Here is a 16,719-nt window from a genome sequence, read left to right on the forward strand (position 1 = left end):
AGACTAAACATTAAACACAGTAACCACCGCAAAATTACTTTTTCTTTTATCATAAAGTATGAATTGTCTTCTTTGATCCTCTGGGAGAAAGAAAATCCAATAACATGCTAAGGTCATTGCTGATGTTACCCGCAGTCAGCAGAGTGTGACTCCTCGTCTTCTCTCAGCTGTCCTAATTGACGTTAAGGGCTCTCTTACTCTTCTGCTTCAAGTGGCTTACATGTGTGTGTGAGTGTGTGTATGTGTGTGTGAGTGTGTATGTGTGTATGTTAGGCCTATAATAACTATAATCACCGTTGGCTGCATGCAGCTTCCCTCCTCACTCCGTTTTAACCAGACCGGTAGATAAAAATAAACTCCCAGCACAAACTGCGCAGAGGAAAGAACTTTGTGTGTGAGTTTGCATTTGTGAGTGCATTTGTTTAAATATAACATGCAGGGATCATGAGGGAGTTTTGGTAGATGTCCTTTGTGTCAGGTTTTTATCTGTGTGTGTTATGTATGTGTTAGAGCAATATAGAGGAAGACAGAGAGACCTTTTATTTATGTGTATTTATGTGTTTATCCTGTGCACTTGAGAGGGTGAGAAATAGACATGTGTGTGTGTGCATGTGAGAGAGAGAGAGAGTGTGTGTGTTTGCGTGTGGTGTGCCAGCAGCTTGTTTCATGTGGTTGGTGATAAACTGCTGTGACATTTCCCCACTCTAAATCTCTTTAAAAAAATGGGGAGGAGAAGGCTTGGGAAATGGAAGAAAGGTTCACACACACACACACACACACACACACACACACACACACACACACACACACACACACACACACACACACACACACACACACACACACACACACACACACACACACACACACACACACACACACACACACACACATACACCATCTCAGTTTTGGCATCACTACATACATGCATCCCATTGGAAAAAGAGTTTGCATGTACTTGAAGGCAACGTAACCTCCCAGGGCACGGTAATAGCTGGGGAAAATCCTATTCATCGATACCTGTGGTCACATCCTGGCCTTATACCGTAATGTAGAATTTCTCACACACATCACATAAATTACTTCTTTTACACCTCACCAAAACAACTGGATATCAGGTGGGTTTTTCAGATGCTAAGTGATCTAGTTTGTACAAAAGAAGCACCTGATACTTGCAGTTGGATTCATTTTTCTGCTATTTTAAATGTATAAGCATATACAGTATAATAACTAATCGCAACACCCTGATCACTGTAATCTCATTAAGATTCAACTATATTTAATCTTTTATTATAAAAAACAACAACGTATAATCCAATCTAGCAGTTTAAATCCTCTTAAATCCAAGGGGCCAGACCTTCAGATAATCAGAAACACAGGTCGGCATGCGTACTGCATGCACAACACTTAGCCTTATATCTTTGGCAGCCTTAATCGTGAGATGTTTTCCAGACTGTAGCAAAATTGAGTAATTTCAAACAAATTTAGAAAGGTGAAAACTTGTGCTTGATATTAAACATTCGGCCGGGGAAAGCTAATGTGGCTACACCCGTTGTGTGTAAACAACAAGTGAAGTTAATATCCCCTCAAGCATTTCCTTATTAGCTTCAGACGCCAAGTGCTCTGAGTTTCCCTTCAGGTAGCGTGACATCACTGCTTTGTGTAATGATTGCTAAACTGAATAAAACGTGATTAGAAACACCCGGCCCCACACATATGAAATCAATACATGTTTTCATTCTCCGTGTGCCTGTTGATGACTAATTCCTGATACAGACCAATACAAGAACGATACCTCATCTGAACAATATGCCTGCACCGACTCACCGCACCATGTGTTTGGCTTTAAATCCCCTGCCTTTCTAAACTTCATTCAATAAATCAGCATGCGGTTGATCCCTCATTTGGACAAATAAAGTCAGATAGTTACTCAAAGTTATGTATTGATTTAGCTTTCCCCGGAGTTTACGAGATATGCCTTTCTATCAGGATAGAGACATGCAGCTAGACTACGATAAACAAGCTGGGTTAAAGCTGCCTGGACTTTAATTTATGATGAATGCAGTCAGGACTCTGCAGCATGCGTGTATACGTGTGTATGAGTCTGTACCTATGTTTACTCTTTACATGTTTACTCACATTTCAGACTTTACTTATCAGTGCCGGATGTGTATGTCTATATGTATTTGCAGCTGTCAGTGTGTGTTTGCCTTAGTTATCTAAGAGTTTAGGCTTCTTTTTCTTAGCTTCACTACTTTTCTGTGGCATAGTTTGTATCTATGTATAGATACACAGATACACATTTTTTCCCCCTATTTTCAATTCATTTAGGTCATTTCTGGTTTAAAAAAATTGAAAAGAACTATCTGAAAGAAATTGCAAACTCTATTATCATTTTACACAAAAATCCCCATAAGATATATATATATAAAAAAAAATAAATCGGTTCTGCTGCGTGATTAATTTAAGTTTTCATCAAATAGAATTAAAAAATGTAACCCAGATCGTTGCGTTAAAGATTTCTCTCTGTTTGCACAAACATTTTTTTTGTTTTTTTGGTTGAAAACAGCAGATAGTGATATGCATGCATTTGTACATGTGTGTATATCACAGATTTTTAATTATGTGCATGTCTATGAATGCTTGTTTGAGAGTCTGTTATCTTTCAGCCAAGTGCGCGCTTCAGGCCAACAGTCTCTCTGTGTGATTGTAAAATGCGCCAATATGACAAACCACAGATTAATGGCTGTAAAACAGCTGCATGTCTAAACATTTTCTTTGAAAGAATATTTTAGGGATGGTCATGCCAAAACAATTCAAAGTTCACACGACAGGCCAGACATCATCTCTTGTGATACAGCTTCTTCAGTCCTCCTTGGCTTTTGCTGTCTTTTTTTGAAATCCCTCTCACTCAATCCATCTCTTCTTTCTGGGTCCCTAAGTCTCTGTTTCCTCTCTTTCTGTTCTCTCCCTTCAATTCCCTTTGCCCTTCATATCACCCACTTATTCCCTCTGTCTCTCCCGTCCCATCCTGTCTCTCAGGAGATGTCACTCTTAACATCCTCAGACAGAAAATAATATAAACATGCATATCTGCAGAGATGTTCGGTCTCCTTCACACTGTCCCATCTGGAAAGCCTTAGATCATGACAACACACAGAGCAGGAGAGAAAGAGAGCAATATGCATAACACTGGGGGCAGCAGATGAGAAATGGAGAAGATATTCACCGAGGGGTGGAAGAGGGATGGGTTGATAATTGTTTGTTTTGGCTCACTGCATTGTGACATTTGTGAAATGCTTCATGTCTTAAACTTTTCAAACTGTTGCTTGATGCCAGATTCATTTGTTCACTGCACTGATTCCTTGTTTATATAACCATTTTATGAAAAGGGCAAATGTCTTTCTCAATGTTTGAAATCTCTCTATTTCCCTCTGGCAAGCAGCTGATGTTTGCACGCTCCAGAAAATGAGATTTATCGGGTGTTTCTTCCTTTGGTTTGAACCTCCAGGTCAGCCTTGAAAGCTGGATGGGGATAGGTATTCCCAATTTCATCATTGTCTTGCAGAGAAATATACATTCAATATATTTTAAGAATACCTCCTGCAGCTATATAGGTTTTTTGAGACACTGTTTTTGCTCTTCTCTCTTGGACTGCCATCCTTTGCTGAGTCTCATCGTTAATGGATTTGTTTGAATATGATAAGAACTTTCAACGTCATTCTTTTTTTAAACTCATGTGTCTTTATGTCCATCTCTGTAGGCATCTGGAGGACAACCAAATCAGTGTCGTGGAAAGAGGAGCCTTCCAAGACCTCAGACTGCTAGAAAGACTGTAAGTACACCAGGTTACTCTGCCTGCTGTGTGTGTGAGAAAAGAAGCAGTGCAGGCTAAACAGCCAATGCAAACTGAAGGTATTTTAGGCATGTAAAAAAACAACGTGCGAAAATGCACACACATAAACATCCCAAAATATGTTTACATGCAAGCCAGCAAACATGACTTCACACACATGCAAATATTTTACCGACTGCTACAGATTTTCCATTTCACCAAACATACAAACACATTTGACTTGCTGTTGACCATTCTGTGAAGCACACACACACACACACACACACACACACACACACACACACACACACACACACACACACACACACACACACACACACACACACACACACACACACACACACACACACACACACACACACACACACACACACAAGTGAAGTGAACCTGGATGATACCCAAGTGCATTCACTTCACACACAACCTTGGAATCTCTCAGTGATATTGGTTTGGACAATGTGTGTGTGTCCTCAGCTCACACCAAGGCTCTAGTCAACAGAATCAAGGTGTCAGTGCGCAACACAACACTTCCCACACACACACACCTGCATGTTTATGACTGTGCTGGAGGGATGACAGACAGACAGCTTTGCAGGAGGATGCGCTTATATTTTTTCTGCTTGCAGAGCGGATATGATCCTGTGGGCATAAACGAAATTTGAGATCAACACTGCATATTGTTAGACACTATCCCCTAAAAAAACTACAACATTTGTAAAGCTTTTCTTAAAGGTGGCTTTAGGCGATGTAACATACAGTGGGGCAAAAAAGTATTTAGTCAGCCACCAATTGTGCAAGTTCTCCCATTTAAAAAGATGAGAGATGCCTGTAATTTTCATCATAGGTACACTTCAACTATGAGAGACAGAATGGGGGAAACAATCCAGGAAATCACATTGTCTGATTTTTAATGAATTAATTGGTAAATTCCTCGGTAAAATAAGTATTTGGTCACCTACAAACAAGCAAGATTTCTGGCTCTCACAGACCTGTAACTTCTTCTTTAAGAGGCTCCTCTGTCCTCCACTCGTTACCTGTATTAATGGCACCTTTTTGAACTCGTTATCAGTATAAAAGACACCTGTCCACAACCTCAAACAGTCATACTCCAAACTCCACTATGGCCAAGACCAAAGAGCTGTCAAAGGAGACCAGAGACAAAATTGTAGACCTGCACCAGGCTGGGAAAACTGAATCTGCAATAGTTAAGCAGCTTGGTGTGAAGAAATCAACTGTGGGAGCAATTATTCGAAAATGGAAGACACAAGACCACTGCTAATCTCCCTCCATCTGGGGCTCCACGCAAGATCTCACCCCGTGGGGTCAAGATGATCACAAGAATGGTGAGCAACAATCCCAGAACCACACGCCAGGGACTTAAATCCTGCAGTTCCAGACGTGTCCCCCTGCTTAAGCCAGTACATGTCCAGGCCCGTCTGAAATTTGCTAGAGGGCATTTGGATGATCCAGAAGAGGATTGGGAGAATGTCATATGGTCAGATGAAACCAAAATAGAACTTTTTGGTAAAAACTCAACTCGTCGTGTTTGGAGGAGAAAGAATGCAGAGTTGCATCCAAAGAACACCATACCTACTGTGAAGCACGGGGGTGGAAACATCATGCTTTGGGGCTGTTTTTCTGCAAAGGGACCAGGACGACTGATCTGTGTAAAGGAAAGAATGAATGGGGCCATGTATCGTGAGATTTTGAGTGAAAACCTCCTTCTATCAGCAAGGGCACTGAAGATGAAGCGTGGCTGGGTCTTTCAGCATGACAATGATCCCAAACACACCGCCAGGGCAACGAAGGAGGTCCTCAAGGTCCTGGAGTGGCCTAGCCAGTCTCCAGATCTCAACCCCATAGAAAATGTTTGGAGGGAGTTGAAAGTCCGTGTTGCCCAGCGACAGCCCCGAAACATCACTGCTTTAGAGGAGATCTGCATGGAGGAATGGGCCAAAATACCAGCAACAGTGTGTGGAAACCTTGTGAAGACTTACAGAAAACGTTTGACCTCTGTCATTGCCAACAAAGGGTATATAACAAAGTATTGAGATGAACTTTTGTTATTGACCAAATACTTATTTTCCACAATCATTTGAAAATAAATTCTTTAAAAATCCTACAATGTGATTTTCTGGATTTTTTTTCTCATTCTGTCTCTCATAGTTGAGGTATACCTATGATAAAAATTACAGGCCTCTCTCATCTTTTTAAATGGGAGAACTTGCACAATTGGTGGCTGACTAAATACTTTTTTGCCCCACTGTACATTGCAGCTGCCATATTGATGGTCTTCAACTGATGAGCACAGCATTTCTAAACTTAGGACTTGGTTGTCTTAACAGTGTTGAATTCACATGGCTGGTTTTAGACAGGAGCTGCCACTTTCCTCACTGATATGATAATGTCGGATTCTTAGGCTATTATATTTGCTTCTGTCTGACCCTATTGTGCTTCGACAGTATCCCAATGGCTATTAATGCTTAAAAATTGCAAAAGGTGATCTGTTTTGTCCAGTTTCACTTGGGAATATAAAGATTCAAAGATATAATTTTCCATAAAGACAAGAGTTTGGAGGGAAGATGTTTTTAGGACATGTGACAAAGACATACAGAAGGACAAAAACAGTTAATTGAGTACAGGGGATAGCAAATGTGGATTGGCAGCAACATGTGTATCTTATCTCTAAATGGAGATCACACATCTGATAGTGAAAGTGAGAGGTGAAGGGCGGCTTTAATGTTAAAAGGCTTTTTAATGCGGTGTGTCAGGAAGGGTCATAGGTGAGGGGTCAGTGTAGGGAAGAGATTAGGCAGCAACATAGCTGTTAGTCCAAACTCCCTCATGACATTATTTCATTTATCTAAGACCAACAACTTAATGACTATTAAACATATCACATGGTGTGTACAGATTTATTCACCTTCAGTATTTTTCAAATGTTTCATTGGTTGAAGACATTAAAGAGAAACACTCTGCTGTAGCAGCGATAATACAAATGATCCAGATCTATACTTTTCTCTTAAAATGAGTGAAATGCTTTTTAAAATGCTTAGTTGACAGGGTCTCTGATGTTGGGGCTGTCAGGGTGAGAGTTTAGAGGTGAGAGGTCGCAGTGCTGAGTCTGTGAGATTTATGGCGTCACAATGTGAAAAACATGGATCTCAGTTAGTCATCCCCTTGCGTTTAGACATGCATGGGTGTCGACACATGAAATATAAAGTTATGGATATGGTCATCGCATGTGGTCATTTAAAGAAACAAACGAGGACTTGGACGGAAACGGCAAAATATAACTGACTTTGAGTTTTATGTTAGGTTTTTAATGATGAACGTTTTGCAAAAAACAAGGGGTTTTTTCTGGTATTGGTCTATTGAGATGAGCTGTCTTAAGTGTCCAAACCATTTCCGCTGGACTTTACGGTGATTCTGACGAATACGTAGGATTTTCCAAATTTAACAAATATAGTGCTTATTGACTTGTGGTCTGGTGATATTTCAAATGTTCCAAGCAGAAGAAACTCGTCATTTTTATTTGAAAACTCACAAAGGACTCTTTTAAAAACCAAAACAGTTTTATAAAACATCTTAAAATGACTCATAACTGTAACAGAAGCCGATCTCGCGCTTTACTTTTGTACAAGCAGTTATTTCCTAGGAGCAAGGGTCAATTATTCCAAATGGTGGATATCTGTTTTTTGGACAGCGGCTCTCTTTCCGTTGGAGCACACAGAAGTGAAAGTCAGGGACTTATTATCATTATCACAGGGGTGAAAAGGTTGGTGTCTGTGTCTTCTCCAGCACAGATTCTACTTTGTGACCCCGTGAACCCCCCACCCTCCTTTTCCCCTCCACGCCTCGTTTCTCAGCAAAAGCTTTGGTAGCTTGATAACACTTTCACTCCCTCTCCTCTCGCTGTCCTCATCTATCTCCTCTGCAGCCAACCCCACCCTTGTCTGCACACACACACACACACACACACACACACACACACACACACACACACACACACACACACACACACACACACACCACTAGACACATAATTCAGCATTAAACACTCTATCTCTCACATTACCCTGACACACATGTCTACCTGTTGGTCAGCACCGTTCTGTCACTCTCTCCATCGTCCTCTGCCACTCATTTCTCTGTAAATAACTGCCATGTGTTCATTTCATGCTCAGTGCAACGCAATCAATCGAGAAATTGTATTTTTTATTCAAATTCAGGAAGCAATTTGATGTTTTCATTTGATGTTAGTTGAGAAACAGTCCCATTTTATAGGAGAAATGCCCCAACAAGTTGTATAAAACGTTTGAAAAAAAACCAAGACTAATAAACCACAGAGTTGGTGATGCTGAACAGAGACTATTAAATTAGAGAACACTGTGTTCAGATGGTCTCAAGTAAGATTTATCTTTGACTTACGTTTTGTAATAATATAGTTACTGATCAGCAAACTAATGGAAGCCAGACTATTGTGTCTTCAAGTTTTTGTTGAATAAATAAGTGTTTTTTTTTGTTACAAAACCAGCCTTTGAACTTCTACCACCTTCCTCTTGATTGGCCGATCCCCCTGTTGAAAGCCAATTCAAGCATTACATGGTGTTTGATCCATGCATGAATCTGCCAAAACCCCATATTTTCTATCGCTTTTTCACATATCAGCTTTGCAAGTCTCTCACTTTTTGAATCTGAAGAGCTTTTATAGTTTATCTCAGGCGTTTTTCACAATATGGTACTCTTGGCTAAATCTACCTGAAACGGCTTGTTAAAAAGGTTGGATCCAAGATTGCAAAACCTCTCAGATTTGTTACAGTAGAGTTAGGCAGGCTTTTAGTTGTGGTAACAAGAAATGTGATTTCCTTCTTGTACAAAAGTTATGCATTTGTCCATTTTTCTCACAAGACACATAAGGATCATATGGTGTTCTTCTTTCCATAAAGTGACAAATAGATTTCCCAAATTTGAGTCATCTAACACAAATGAGTGTAGATGACTGGAAGACACCAGGATCCCAAACTTCCTCCTCCTCTCACTCCCAGGTCAAAGCGCATACGGGAATGATACTGATAACTGGCTTCGGAGAGCTTACAGCACGATAACCTGTAACTGACACACGAGCTAAACACAGCGTGATAGCCTGTATGTCACGATCACAGGAAGCTAGGCAGACATTCCCATGAGTTTGACCTCTGAACCGTGAACCCGCTGACCTTCAAGGTGATCCAGTTGCCTGGTTAGTGATAGATCAGTCAACACAAAGCATGAGTCTGAGTGATTTATTAGGTTTTGCCCTTTTTGAGGTTTGCATTTGAGATTTATAAAGTGAATTTAACTATATTTATTTCATTTTTCCCTCTAGTCGCCTGAACAGAAACAAACTCCAGTTCCTCCCAGAGCTTCTCTTCCAGTCCAACCCCAAACTCGGACGACTGTGAGTACACCTTTCTCATTTTTCCATCTCTCCATCCCACTTTCATAAAATCTCCCATCTCTCTCTCTGGCTCTCTCCGCCTGTCACTCTCCCCCAGCCCTTGTCTGTCTTCTTTTGATGTGTTACATGATCCATTTGAAAACATGGCAACAGTGCAATGTCAGAACCTTTATCCAGGTGGAGGGTTCAAGTCCCGCTCCATGTGACACAGTGCCGCTCTGTGCCCCTGTGGTGAGGTGAAAAGGAGTGTGTGTATGTGTGTGTGCGCGCACAATTTACAGACGTGAAAGTGGGCCTGGAGCGAATGTTTTGCTTGGACCTAGGAGGAATTTTTATTCGGGGAATATGGAGTTTTCCCAGATCATTCGGAGTGTAAGAGCAGGTCATACTGATGCAGAGAGCCTCCCACTTACACTCCTTCTCTCTCTTTTTCATCCCACATTCCCAGACATTCTCTCTCCCTCTCTGATTCGGTCCCGTCGGTTCACCCACCCTGTTTCCTTTCCTTCCCCTCTCTGTCTGTACTCTTTCTTTCCACTTAGGTTTTCTATTTTTCTTATCCGCAGAGAGTCTCTGTCAGCTTAGGTTGAAGGTTGAAACACCTTCTAAACTTTATGGCTGTTTATATTGGACTGCCTTCAAATAAAACTAGAGGTAGGCACTCGTGTAAGTGTGCGTGCACATGCCTCAAGTGCATGCTTGCTTTTCATTTGTGGGCACTCATTTGTTTGTATGCGTTCTTGAGCTTATTTATTATATATGTGTAAATGTGTGCCTGTAATTCACCTTGATATACGGTCTCTGCATCAGTGTGTTTGCATGTGAAGTCAGTGTGTTTTTATGTGTGAGGTGTTAGGATAGGGAATACCAGCACTGGGACATTAAACTTCTCACTTCCCTCACTTTCTTTTATACTGTTTCCATGAGGAAGAATGCCTGGGAAGCTACTATAACATTTCTATCTTGTAAAAGTATATTCTTCTGTGAATGGTCTTTTTTGGCATTATTGAATTTCAAGCTGGTTTAGGAGATCAAACAAGGGATGGCATCAACAAAGATTGCAGGAATACTCCACTGATGAGCTTTTTAGAGTCACTAACTCAATACCTGTAGCCTAAAGAAAGAAGAAAGTCAGCTTGTCCTGCAGCAGTGACCCAGAGTGATTGCAGTTCATTATGTGTTTGAATATATCAAAAACGTCCTAAGAAATGTTTTAAAGCACCCAGGGCTCACATTTTTGCCAAGACATGACTTAATACATGATACAAGTTTTAAAGCTTTGCCTGGAAGTAGCAGATTAAGTGATTTATTGGTGGAGCAGGATTGTTAAGACCATTCAGATGACAAGGATTGGTGATAAACTCTGCAGCAGGAGTGTTGGAGGAGATTCTGGACACTATTTTAGTTTTTTTTATGTTAACCTTTGACTCCATTAAAATCTATTCTTGTTGCCGTCCTGTTTACAGAGCGACTGACACACTTTCTCAGCCATCTTTCAGACGCACAGTCAGACAGTTTATTTCAAATAAACCCTGAAATCTACAGGACATTGCCTCTTCTGTCCGCAGTATACTTTCTTTAACATTAAAATTTATTTCATCTTCAGTGAAATATAGGTCATAGCTGTCCAAAGAAAACTGAGTATCTCCATATTTCCTCAACTCATGGATGAAATGCTGTTTTGTGGGTTCAGAAAATTCTCCAATTTGTGAGGCAGAAAAAAACATCAAACATATACAACGTTTTTCTTATAACATAAACAGTAGATGTGTTGTAATACTTTGTTTTCATTGGACAGTGATGACATGCCCTTTAGGCTTACAATCTACTAAGCGAAATGAAATGGTAAATTTGGACAGAATGTCTTTCAATAACATCACTGTTTTTGAAACAGAGTAAAGGAACAATTACTGTAATAATAATAATGGTGGTTTATGATGATGACAATAAATTGTGTTTTCTCCAGCGCTTTCTCGTGTGTTGGCAGAAAAACCACAGAGAGATGAAATCGTCTCAGCGGGGTGTACACTGTGAAACCTCTATTTAAGCCCGATCGTGTGTTTTATATATGTGTGGTGATGCATGATGTATTGCTGAAGACAGCAAAGTGGACTGTTATGGCTGCAAGCAAATTGTCATTTACGTCAACTGTGGCTTCCAGGATCACACACACAGTCTAACCCCCCCCCCATGTGAACATCAGGGAAACACACAGTGACGGATGCAATCTCATGCAAACTGACTTACTCAATCACACACTCCATCATGCACACTCTCACTCTGTTAACCTCTTTTTCGCGACCCTTTCTCTCCATGAGTGAGTCTTATTTCCACTACCGCCTGTATTACTCTTCTATAAAACCTGTTATTGGTCTCGATAGCTCTTATTTATCACCGGTCGAATATGGATCCCTATAGATCCCTCGACAACTCAGTACGAGAATGGAAAGGGGGAAACGTGATCCAAACTTAACATTATAAATCTCATGTTCTTTATATCCCTACTTTGCCATCAGCACAATCTTAATTACAGTGTCTTCAGTTTCCTCCTGCTTTTGCTTCTTTCCACTTTTCTCGTCTTTCTTTTCCATATTTTTGGGTTCTTTTATCACATCCACATTGCTTTTTTCTCAAAGTGGCGGCAATGTAAAAAGCCAGGTATGTTGAGGAGAGAGCGTGTAAGACAGAAAGACAGGAAAAGGATAAACAAAGCTAGAATGACAAGAGAAAAGAGCAAAAGTTGGAGGGAGGGAGACTAAAAGAGAGAAAAACAGCAGGGGAGTAAGAAGGAGGAGACAGGGAGGTTTGCTGGTGGCTTTCTGGTTTGGGTTCGTAACCTTCCTCTCTGTCAGCCTTGGTTAGATATTAAATGATGGCAGTGTGATAGGAATTACCTCTTAACCCTCCTATTAAAGCCCTGTGGTCTGAGGTTTGGAGAGGGGAGGAGAAGGAAGGAGCTGGACTAGCATTAAGGGAAAAAAGGCATGGGTCGGAGGCTTGAGGAGGGTGGGAGATGAAGGCAAGAGGTATCAGGCGGGATAATAGTTTTTACCAAAGTCTTGTATCCTGGCGAGATGAAGAAAGCATATCATTCGAAGATAAAATCAAGGAGTTTGGCTTCGTGTCTCATTGGAAAATGTTGTAATTGAGCGGTACGTGTGTACTGCCTGACGAAGACAAATGAACGATAGGTATTGGGGAGGTCATGCAAAGGAGGAAGATGGATGGATGAACGGATGCTGGTGGCTAGATGGATGGAGCCACTGGAGTCCTAGTGACCCTACTAGGTGCTCAGCAGGGGAGAGAGAAAACAAAGATAGGGTTGGTGAGATAGATGGATTGTGGACTGGAGTCTGTGGGTTTCAGTGTGTGCAGTCTGTGGTCGTATCCCCCCGCAGTTTGCAGAGACTGTGGTCGCCCAGCACATGCACCCAGACACACACTGAAGATGAAGCTCCGAGTTGAATATATTTACTAGAAAAGCAATGAATTTCTGGTTTGAAAAGCAACAATCATGATGGCTCAGATGGAAAATGCAAGCCATTGGGTTTGAGGGCTTTTTTGCACCAGTGCACATCACAGCGTATCGGTGAGGTTTACTTTGCTAAGTGACTCTATGGCTGCTAGTCTCCTGTCTAATAACACTGACCCAGACTGAGCCTCATCCTGTTATCTTCACTTTCTGCTCTGGTAGTTGCTGCGTGTGTGCGCATGTTTTATGTGTGCATGCCTGTGAAAGTGTGTGCGGGTCTGTTGCGTGCAGGGCCCCCACTGTGCATCTGAACCAGCGCTGGTTTACTGCCAGTGATACTCATGAAGCAGAATCATCCCCCCCCCCCCATTAAAGCTGCTCATGTTACACTTGATTGGTTTGCATGAGAGGAGACGGGTGCGACGGAGAAGAAAAATGAGACTAACGTCAGACTCGAGAGATATTTCCCCTTCTCCTTCACCACTAGGAGGGCCTCAGATGCTCAATCTTACATAGGAGTAGAATTTTGAACATGTTTCAACATTAACTGACACTGAAGTAAAAGCCTTGTCTGGCTGTCAGGATGCAAGGCTTTTGTATATTTTACGTGATGTTGTTGTATAAAGGAAACACTCGGTTGTCAGGTCTCTTTCACACTTGGGTTATTCGCAGTGTTTAAACATTTTATACAAAATTGGTATTTATTGTAAATCAGCAAATGTTACTTAATATACAGCTGAATTAAGAGACCACTTCAGCATTATCAGTTTCTCTTGTTTTATTTTTTATAGGTAAGTCTTTGGAGTTAAATGTTTATTTTTATTTTTATTGTATTCTATAAACTACTGGCAATTTTTCTCTTTGCTCGAATTCTACAGACACTGGAATGGCTGCCATACATTTAGAGATAAATGTATAAAATTGGAGTGGTCTCTTATTTTTTTCCGTGGCTATATATATATATATATATATATATATATATTACTACTGTACATCCTTTAAATGTGCAACAGCAGTGATAGCAACACCCCCGGTTCAGCCTAAATTGTTTGTTTTTAGTTGCTTAATGGGAGGAGAGGTTCCTGTCCCAAGGGATGCTGGTGAAGGATTTCATTTGATCAATGCGTCCTTTTAGAATCGTGCTTAATCTCTAAAACTTCACTCAATAGGGTCCAGCCTGGATCACAGCATATGATACATTCCCTAAGAAGTTCAATCGTATCTAAAGGCAGGTAATGAAAACGGATAGCTGTCGGGAAGTGAATCTAGGGATGAAGTTAAATGAGCGGCAAGTGTGTTACAATCAACAAATCACGCCCTGGATGGTTGCCAGTCCAAACCCCTCACACTGATGAGGGGATGTAACGAGACAGGCTCACCGTTAGGTTACCCTTGAGCAAGGCACCTGTAAATGCTTCAGTGGAGCTCCCAGATGAGAAAGTGTGGACCCTCCCCAGGTACTGTAAACACAACTTTACTAGTTAAATCAGGGGAAAAGAAGCTGGACAGAGAGGAATGAGAGGGGGTGGGGGGCAGAAGGGAGCAGGGGGTCATTTGAGATGTCTTTTCCTCCTAATTAAGTTAATGGAGAAAGACGAGGAGGTTGCCTTTAATCTTGGCTAATTGTCCATTTAGAGGCGACTGCCATAGTTTACCTGCTGGAATGTTACGGTTAGTGTTACAGGAAGTGGGTGTACTCTGTGCGTCCAGTGATTGGCTGCTATAGATGAGGCCTCAGTCGCAATTGGTGGGAACGCCAACTGCCTGAACTCATGTGTGTCTCATCTTTTTCATCATAGGCTTGTTTGCTCATTGACTTTCTTTCCCTTTTTTCCTCTTTTTTCATGTGTGCTCTTTTTCTGTTAAACACACACAGGACAAACAGCTCTTTTGTTTGCATTGCTGTCAGGTATTATAACGTTGTTTTTTCGTCACTGGTCTCTCGGCCTTCTGTTTTGTTTTCACGCCACGGGGTGCTGGCGGGAAACAAAAAACTCTCTTACACACAAACACACACAAACATTCACACACACACAAGTAGGTTTATCTGACTCATGCCACCTTTCCCGCTGATTTCACCACAAGCTCTGGATGCAGAAGTGTGTGTGTGGGTGTGTGTGTGTGTATGTGTGTGTGTGTGTGTGTGTGTGTGTGGATGCATGGATGCATGGTAGAATTTTTACTAAACCACACACCCACGACAAAACTTCCTAATAATTAAACGTGACTCAGAAGTACAAACCATGGTATGCAGCTGCACCACAACGCTTGTAGGGCCTGACACGCAGCTGCACCACAGGACCCATGCACAGCAGTACACTGTGTGTTAGTTTTTCAGTGAATCAATCTTACTTACCTTCAATCCTAATGTCATACTAAGCATTACTGTTGCAGACATATGCCAGTAGGTTTAAATGACAGTAAGTTACAGCATGAAGCTGCACAAAGAGGCTCATAGGCTCAGGGATGGAGCTGCACCACAGGGCCAATGCTTACATTTCCTGGGATTCAGGGAAGGTAAGACTTTTTCAGAGGAAACCTGACCAGAGCTTTTCTTAAATAGAGCTCCTTTTAGCAGCTTGTGTCTGTTGGTAGGTGTGTCTCTATTTGTGTGTGCCTGTGTGTTCCCACAGCCTAAACAGCAGTGCGATTTTGTCCCAAGACATATTTAGATAAATACACGCTGCAGATACTGAAAACCAAGAGAGAGAGCAACAGTGAGGCAAAGAAAGAGACAGTTAATGATTTCGAGATAAGCTGAGGGATTTGCAAAAGGTGATATAACTTAATTAAAAGTGATACAGTTGTTGTTATCACCTGACTTCCACAACATCATCAACAATAGAAATCCTACATCTTTAATATGATTGGGGGATTATCAAACCGGATTATTCCAGTGAGATTTCTCCATTAGAAAGTCAATTTCATGGCAATTGTAATGAACCTTTAATAGGCTTCTTACAGTTGTGCTGTACAAAGATTTCAGACAGGGGTATTATAACTGTAACTGTGTTGATCTATTATATCTTATTATTCTAAGTGTCTCTGTGTCTCCCACACACAAGCTTTGAAAACTTTGTGAATAACAATGTACAAGTTGAGCTTGTTTCTCTTGCCGTGAGAGTAGGTGAAAAGTCTAAGTGTGTGCGTAGGCCTATGTTGTCTTCCACTGTGGTGGTGAGAATATAACAGGCCAAAGTGTTTCTTCGCAGGGTGAATTTATCAACCCTGCTGTCTTAAAGTTCACAGCAGCAACACCTTTTCATTTTCAGCTGCCTACAGTTCTTTAGCTGTTAGCTAGATAGCTCGCTGCAGGGCCAGAACCTATGAAATGATCGTGGGAGGCTGGGGGCCTGTAGATTTTTTTTTCTTTTTCATGGCAAAGAATTTTTATGTGCTTACACTGAAATAGCACAGAGGCTGCATGTGGAAGTAATTTAACCTAGCAAATAAAGGTGAGTTGGATGGGGGAAGTAGCCACGGAGCTGCTAGCACACATAGTTAAAACTCACCAACCTTCCCTTTGACCTGTCGAACTGGGCAATAGGGATGTGTGTACGGACATATCTGTGTTTGTCTTTCCATTTATGCATCTGGGTTTGCTTGTGTGTATGATTGTGAGGCTTCATGTGTTGCATGTGCAATTAAGGTAGATATGTATATGGATATACAGCATCTATGTATATTCCTAGCATGCTAAATGGGTATACATAGATCTGTAATTTGTGTCTCTGCTTGCGTCTGCATATTTGCTTATATATTTGTATATGTTGTGCATTTGTTTGGACAAGACTACTTAAATACATGTGTCTGGCTTTGCTTTGTGTGTGTGCTTGCGTATATGTGTGTGTCTACATATATTTAAGACAGAGGAAAACTTGATACGGAGCCAAATGCACTCACACAGTGTTTGTTTAATCACAATTTAGGATTACATGAGAACCCGAATCA

The 16,719-nt window shown here is 41.2% G+C and overlaps 1 protein-coding gene across 1 annotated transcript in view; it reads left to right on the plus strand.

Annotated features, from left to right (window-relative positions):
* The window catches only part of slit3 (slit homolog 3 (Drosophila)), a 224,590-nt gene that overhangs the window by 17,062 nt on the left and 190,809 nt on the right, over positions 1 to 16,719 (plus strand). The window contains exons 3-4 of the mRNA XM_063876692.1: positions 3,764 to 3,835; positions 9,225 to 9,296. Coding sequence (XP_063732762.1) covers positions 3,764 to 3,835; positions 9,225 to 9,296 — 144 coding nt within the window. The remainder of the gene's footprint in view (positions 1 to 3,763; positions 3,836 to 9,224; positions 9,297 to 16,719) is intronic.

This window comes from Eleginops maclovinus, chromosome 23 (genome assembly GCF_036324505.1).
Source record: "Eleginops maclovinus isolate JMC-PN-2008 ecotype Puerto Natales chromosome 23, JC_Emac_rtc_rv5, whole genome shotgun sequence".
Lineage (NCBI taxonomy): Eukaryota > Metazoa > Chordata > Actinopteri > Perciformes > Eleginopidae > Eleginops > Eleginops maclovinus.